We start from the raw sequence: 7,147 nt of genomic DNA, 5'->3' as shown, positions 1-7,147 counted from the left end.
CCCCTCCCCCTTCCTTTTCTTTTCTTTTCTTTTCTTTTCTTTTCTTTTCTTTAGACACAGACAGGCTCATCCTCTTGCTCCCATGGCGCAATGGTGGTATATGAGTTTCTTTTCTGTTGTGATAAAGCACTGTGACCACACATGACATAAGGAAAAGGAGTTTATGTGCCTCACAGTTCCAGGATGATAGAGTGCTTCAAGGTGGAAAGGCAGGCAGAGCAGGCAGAGCAGGAAGCTGAGAGCTCTTGTCTCCGATCAAAAGCCCAAAGCAGAGGGAGCTGAAAGTAAGGTGGGTGGGTCTTTAAACTCTGAAAGCTTGGAGCAATGACAATAATACCCTTCCCAATCATCCCACCAGCTCCCAGCTGGGACTGCAGGTATGTACCAACAAGCCTGGCTCGGAGCTCACACTTCACTGGCGTCTGTAAAAGCAGGCTTCCCTTTGGGTGGAGGAACAAGGCAACTCTTTCCCTAAATGCACTGTTATCGTAAACTTTCATTGTGTTAGCATTATTCCTGTTACAGCTGGGAACGGTGGTGGGTAAGTCTAGCCTCACAGGAGGCTACAGCAAAAAGATTCAGTCAGTCAGTCAGTCAGTCAGTCAGAGATTCATTCATTCAGTGATTCATTTTATACAGTGTCTGTTTACACAGCTCTGGCTCTCTTAGAACTATGTAGACCAAGCTGTCCTGGAACTCACAGAGATCCACCTGACTCTGACTCTACCTCCAAGTTGGGATTAGAGGTGTCCATCAGCCCACCTGGCCTTAAAGGATTTATTAGAGATGGGCATAGGGGTTTACTAGGAGACCTAGAGCGAAGCCAGCGTGGAGGAAGGAGGTGAAGTTGGTGCTATAATAGTCCTGTGCTAGGCTTGAGATAGTGAGCAGGGTGTGGAACAGGATATAGAGTGTTCCGTAGCTCTTACAGAGGAGGGCCTTGTTTCCAGGGTGGCTAAGACGTAACTTATGGGGAGAATGCTGAGGTGTCCAGCTACAAAGTTCAAGTACAGTTAAGTGTGCAAGTACATAACCAACCAAGGCCGGGCTTCCCATTCTGCCACAGTTCTAGCAGAGGCCACCACACTCAAATCCCATTTTCTCACTATTCAGAGATTTTGTTTTTATTTATCCACCACTGCAGATGATATTATATGGTTCAGTGGTTCAGAGCACTGGCTGTTCTTCCAGAGGACCCAGGTTCAATTCCCAGCACTCACATGGCAGTTTACAATCATACACACCTCCAGCTCCAGGGGAATCTCTCTCTCTTTTTTTTTTAAGATTTATTATTTACTTATTTATTTATTATTTATTATATGTAAGTACACTGTAGCTGTCTTCAGACACACCAGAAGAGGGCATCAGGTCTCATTACGGGTGGTTGTGAGCCAACATGTGGTTGCTGGGATTTGAACTTCGGACCTTCGGAAGAGCAGTCGGGTGCTCTTACCTACTGAGCCATCTCACCAGCCCCTAACTCTCTCTTCTGGTCTCCACCAGCACCAGTCGTGTGCCTGTGTGTGTGTGTGTGGGGGGGGGGAGTGCACAAATATACATGGAGGCAAAACACTCATACACACAAAATAAAATTTAATTTTTCAAAGGAAAATGACATTCGATTTATAAATTAAGGTCATGCCAGCTAATATGCTGACAAAAGGGGGATTAAGATAACCTTAAAACCTATTGTTTTTAATACATTTCACAAACATGGCACTACACAATTAAAACATAACTTGTACTGTTTTCACTGTCACCTTTTTTTTAACAGATTTCATTGACAGTAAGATAGGCTGTTGCTAATTACTTGTTCTTTCTTTGTTTCTGAGACAGAGTCTCATTATACCCCTGGCTAACCTCAAACTCAAACGATAACCACCTGCCTCTGCCTCCCAAGTGCCACCTACCCTGCTAATTTAATGTTTATACAATACTTCGATGGGTGTCACAAACAAGGAAAAATGTCTGCTAATTAATTTCATAAGTATTTAGAAGTTTCTTCAAAGTGAAGGCGAGAGTATCAGAGTGAAGAGAAAATCTACAAAATAGGAAAAATTCTTCATCAACTAATAATAACTTTAATATCTATGCTATACAAATAACTACAAAAATTAAACAGTAAAACCCAGATTTATCCAACCAAGTAGATGGGCAAAAATAACTGCACTTTGCCCAGCTATATCACTCCTGGACAACACACCACACAGAGATAAGCATCCATATTTATCTCTGCACTCTTCCCAGCTAGGAAGTGCAACCAGCTTCCATTTACAGATGAGTGGAGGAAGAAAATGCAAGACCAACGCAGTAGACTGATGCATCCATAATGAAAAACAGCATGCTTTCAGGAAAATGGATGGGACTGGAAGGCATCATGTTAAATAAGACTTGAAGGGCAAACCCCTGTTTTCCCTGACATGGAACCAAGATTTGAGAATGTGTGTATGTGTAGAGCAGTGTTTGTATTTATCTCTGTGTGTTTATAGCTCATGAGAATAGAGGATCATAAGAGGAGGGGATCCCAAGGGAAGTGGGGAAGAATAGGAGAAGGCGAAATTAGCTGAAGAAAGGAAAGGGGCTGTGATGTCTTAGTTAGGCATCATGGTGGGCCTGTGGCTCAGGGGAAGGTGGGCAGTGAGGGAGGGGCTACTGGTGGTGTGAGATCCAAGGGAGGGAGAGTAGTGATGGAAGGGAGGGGCTGTCTATGGGGGTGTGGCTCAAGGGAGGGAGGGCGGTGAGAGAGAAGATGAGACCAGAGTATGGGAACACACATATGAGGATGTCATGAGGAAATCCATTTCTATGTGTTCTAACCTAAACATTGTTTATTAAGCAATCTTTTTCTAAGCTTAGATGCAATTCTTAGGTTAATACTTCTTATGAGGTTTTCCCATATTTTATCTCGTATAGAAATGTTTCTAGGATTTGCAAAAAATGTAAAAAAAATGAACTCAAACAAAAGCATATTACTATAATTCTTCATCTAGGAGTCTTAATGGTTTTGTTCATTAAATTAAGGTCTTTGAGGGTACATTTGGAGGGACATGATACTAAATAATTCCTTAAACCCCTTTTTTTAAAATTTACAAATTAGCCAATTATCTATAAGAATCTTTAAATAAGTTATAGAAACATCATACACTTTCTGCAAAAAGGATTTGAAAGTCTTATCGTTAAATTTCCTTTGGCCTTCATTTAATTTTCTGGAACATTTTAGATGACTAAATATATTTTAAATTTGAAAAATTCATAAAATTAAACAAATGCTAGAGAAAACATAAGAATTAAGCTTTCCAATTACGTTTTTAAGTTGGCAGCACATGTACTTTGGAAATGACAAAACTCAATCTGTACTAGGTAGTTACAGACACTGCATTTAATAAGGCAGAGAGGTACTTGCTCTTGGCATGTTTTCAAACCCAGTACAGCCCAGGCCACTCGACAGGCTAAGAGGTTGCTCTCGGAATACTCTTCCCAGCAATTTGATTGGTGTCTAAATTTTAGTTTGTAAAAATTACAGAATAAAAATATAAGAACAAAACTAAAATTTCTGTGAAATACCCTGGATAATGTAACAGGGATACAGATGTAGCTGCTGTAAACATACACACATTGTTTCAAATTAGAATTGATGGTCTTTGTTGAAATGCTTTGTAGTTTAAGTTCTTTGACAGAATGCATTGTGGTCTAAATTCTCTGGTGAATGAGTAAGGAGTGAAGTTCATCTGCCAATGTAGGGTTCAGACGGCAAGCCTTAAAGAGAGAAGAGAGTTAAGTAGTTGATAAATTCTCATTGCTTGGTTCTTCTGTCTTTTAAAAATAGACAAACAAACATATAATTTTAAAATTAAAACTAAAAACAAGAATTATTAAAACAAGAGAAATAGACATCAATTTGGTCTCAATTATGTAATCAGCCAAATCTATAATAATTTTATTTTAAAGTATAAATGTGTGTTATGCCTAACTAGTGATAAAGTGCCTGAGTCTAGAATGTCAAGTGTTTGGCAGAAACATCAGAGTTCTCTAGTATAGTCACCATTTTGAGTGGAAATTGTCTCTCAGAACCCAGGCCATTGGTTTTACAGGGTTTGTTTAGCTGTTTAAGAGAAAGCGTTTGTGTTTGTTTCGGAGACAGTGAGATCGAAGGCTCTTCTTTACATGAAGCTACCTTTTTCCTGCGCATACTTTATAATCACTGTAGGTCCTAGGAGAATACACAATGCTTAGAGAAGCCTAAAAGGCCGAGTCTAGGCTAACAGTGAGTGGAGAGCAGACAAGCCCTGGCCTGGGGTCTGCCATCTTACTGCCCTACCAATGGGGCAGCACTAACGTCCCCATCTCTGCCAGCACCCCCAGTTCAGGAATCTCCACGGTCAGGACCCGCAGGTTTAGCTCTCAGTGAAGCACACTCTGTATCTTTTCTCACACCTCATACAACTTCACTAGTTTGCTGCATCTTCGTGATCTCCACTTCATCAGTATCCTCCGTAGTACACAACGGCCCAACTGGGTACTGTGTTCTTCCCGCAGCGATGGTACACGCGACGGGGCTACTACCTCCCAAAAGGTGGGAAATGTTCTGCTATTGCTGTTGGTTTACTGATTTTCCAGGATATTTATACCAAATATCAGGTCATTCTACACTAGATGTTCTCCCATACTTTATCTACAAAGCATACTATGGATAATCTAGAACATGAAATTGTATTGGTTCTAGAGATTTATGGTACAGAAAATATTTAGATTTTTAGAAAAGTTACTTCATTCACACACCTTCCTTGCCACGATGGTGTGGTGGGACATACCCAGACATCAGTTCTGTGTGTTACTTTGGAAACTTGTTTAAAGCACAATAGTTGAGGGTTTCTAAACTGTGCACACTAGAATACTCTAGAGAGCTTTGGCAGACATGGTGGTTTCCTACTCCCAGGGACTATAAAGTAATTCTTCTGAAATAAGGCCTGGCACGAGCCTCTCATTCCAGGATCTCAGAGCCCACAGTGGCAGAATTGCCATGAGTTCGCGGCCAGCCTGGGCTGCACAGCAAAGAACCACATGTAGAGTTAATCAGAATGCCATTCAGATGTGTGCTCCTGAGCATCACAGACCGCAGCATGCATAGCTTCCTGCTTCAAAAGTCACTGCAGTTACTGTGGCAATACCCCTTTGCCAGCACCAGCGCCAGCCCCACCAAGAAGTCCTTGATCTCAAAGCGAGCGAATGGATTAAAATGGGAGAGGGTGGATAATACCTCACACTCAGGAAACTTTGTCATGGGTGCATTACTTTCAAACCTTCATTTAATAACAATATGAGAATGAAGATATACATTTAAAATGTTGTTGTTGGGGATTTGGTTCGGTTTGGGTTTTTTTGTATTTGTTTTATTTTTGGGTTTTTGTTGTCTTTTGTGTGTGTGTGTGTGTGTAGACAAACATTTAGGCCCTGGGGGCAATGATAGGCCTTTAGTTACTTACTGGTGGCAGCAGATTTAAGGAGAATAATTTACATCCAAATGGGACTTTTATCATCTGAGCTTAAATACGTTGACAAAAATCTCCCTGAGATGCGTGAACCTGCACAGACTCACCACTGTTATCTGCTCGGTGACTAGAAAGTGACCCCAAAGAGCTGTTGCACTCACAAGGAGAAGGCTGTGGTTTCTAGTTGGGAAAGCTTGTATTTGGTCCCCCCACTTACTTTAGAGTAGTAGTGCTTGGCAGATTCTTCGTCTTTCATGATGCCCAAGCCCAGCTGGAGACAGCGCGCGTGGTAGAAAGCCGCCATGGCCATGCCTTTGATGATAAATTCTGGGAGACAGTCCGTGACGTGGGCTATCATGGGGATGTCGTGGACTTCATCATAGTCTGCTATCCTGAAAGGATGTGAGATCGTGAGATTTAAAAGCATATCAGACATGGTTTATGTCTGCACAGAACAAGCTATGGAAATTCCGTGCGCAAAGTGATGTCCCTGCCCTTTTGGGGGTTTGCTGTGTGGTGAGGCTAATACAACCTAAGTCTCCTAAGAGCAGTGAATGACCAACCTGATCACAGCTTCCTGTGGAAATACTCAGAGGGATTGGGTTATCCATTAGGAAAATATTTCCTTATTAATATTTTAAGTATACTTATCATCTTGTGGATAAATCAAGTAGGGATTAAAAAGAATTCTATAATCCCTGTGTAGAGTCAGAGTCCCTTTGTGACTGAAGTACCTAAGGAATGTGTATTTTTAACATGGGCACAGCCATCTCTGGGACTCCAAGGCCTCAGAGCCGTGGGACAGTTAGTAAAGCTGTTCACACATTTGGGCCAGGCTGAAAAGACATTGCAGTGGTCTCCTCGGGAGTCCAAGTATGAGTGTTCATGATGACTGACTGCTGTGTGCAAAGACTAGCAGCTCCGGCTCCTCCTCCTCCCAGATATTTACAGCTGAAGACTTCTCTATATAGATACTTCCAACCGAAACAACACACAGAAGTGTTAGCAGAACCCCAGCAGGTCCCAGCTTTGTCGTGTGTGTGTGTGTGTGTGTGTGTGTGTGTGTGTGTGTGTGTGTGTGTCTGTCCTTTTTCAGTTCCTCCCTGTCTCTCACCAGGACCCCAGGATCCAAGCTTGTAGTTGTCTCTTGCCCTTTGTGGCACTTTCTCCCACCCTTCTCTACCCTTTTCCCACCCTTCCAAACTCCTAATACTGATAAGAGAAAAAAGGGAGAAGATAGAGAGGAAAGGAAGGAGAACCCTGAATAAAGTCAGGGACTGGAAAGGGGGACATTATCATTAGACTACTTTTTGCTGCTGAGAGCCATTAGGTCCTTAAGGCAAGTTTGATCTTTGTCATCAGGATATCTGATTCCTTTTCTTCTTTGTGTACAACTACTTAACAAACTTTTGACTAACCACCAACCAACAAGTCACCTCTTGGGGCCCAAGCATTTATATACCCTCTGAATAGTACCCAGAATTCCAAACGTCACACAAGCACAGAAACTATCTGCAGCTGGTAAAAACCACTCCCCTACTGGAGCAAATCATAGTCAGCTGCTGAAGAAGCCCCATACCCCACCCACACCTGGGATTAAAACAAAAGTAAGCCCCTCTCTCTCTCCTCTCTCTCTCTCTCCTCTCTCTCTCTCTCCC

At 42.1% G+C, this 7,147-nt stretch overlaps 1 protein-coding gene across 6 annotated transcripts in view; it reads right to left on the bottom strand.

Moving 5' to 3' along the window:
• Positions 1–1,573: 1,573 nt before the first annotated feature.
• Positions 1,574–7,147, bottom strand: part of Lrp2bp (LRP2 binding protein) — a 26,525-nt gene continuing 20,951 nt past the window's right edge. For all 6 annotated transcript variants that reach the window (XM_021169520.1, XM_021169518.1, XM_029480590.1 and 3 more), the window contains 2 exons: positions 5,707–5,881; positions 1,574–3,756 (listed from right to left, as the gene is read on the bottom strand). In XM_021169520.1, coding sequence (XP_021025179.1) covers positions 3,691–3,756; positions 5,707–5,881 — 241 coding nt within the window. In that variant the 3' untranslated portion in view covers positions 1,574–3,690. The remainder of the gene's footprint in view (positions 3,757–5,706; positions 5,882–7,147) is intronic.

This window comes from Mus caroli, chromosome 8, assembly GCF_900094665.2.
Source record: "Mus caroli chromosome 8, CAROLI_EIJ_v1.1, whole genome shotgun sequence".
NCBI lineage: Eukaryota > Metazoa > Chordata > Mammalia > Rodentia > Muridae > Mus > Mus caroli.
The sequence above is the reverse complement of the archived record's forward strand: the minus strand, read 5'-3'. Positions and strand labels throughout refer to the sequence as shown.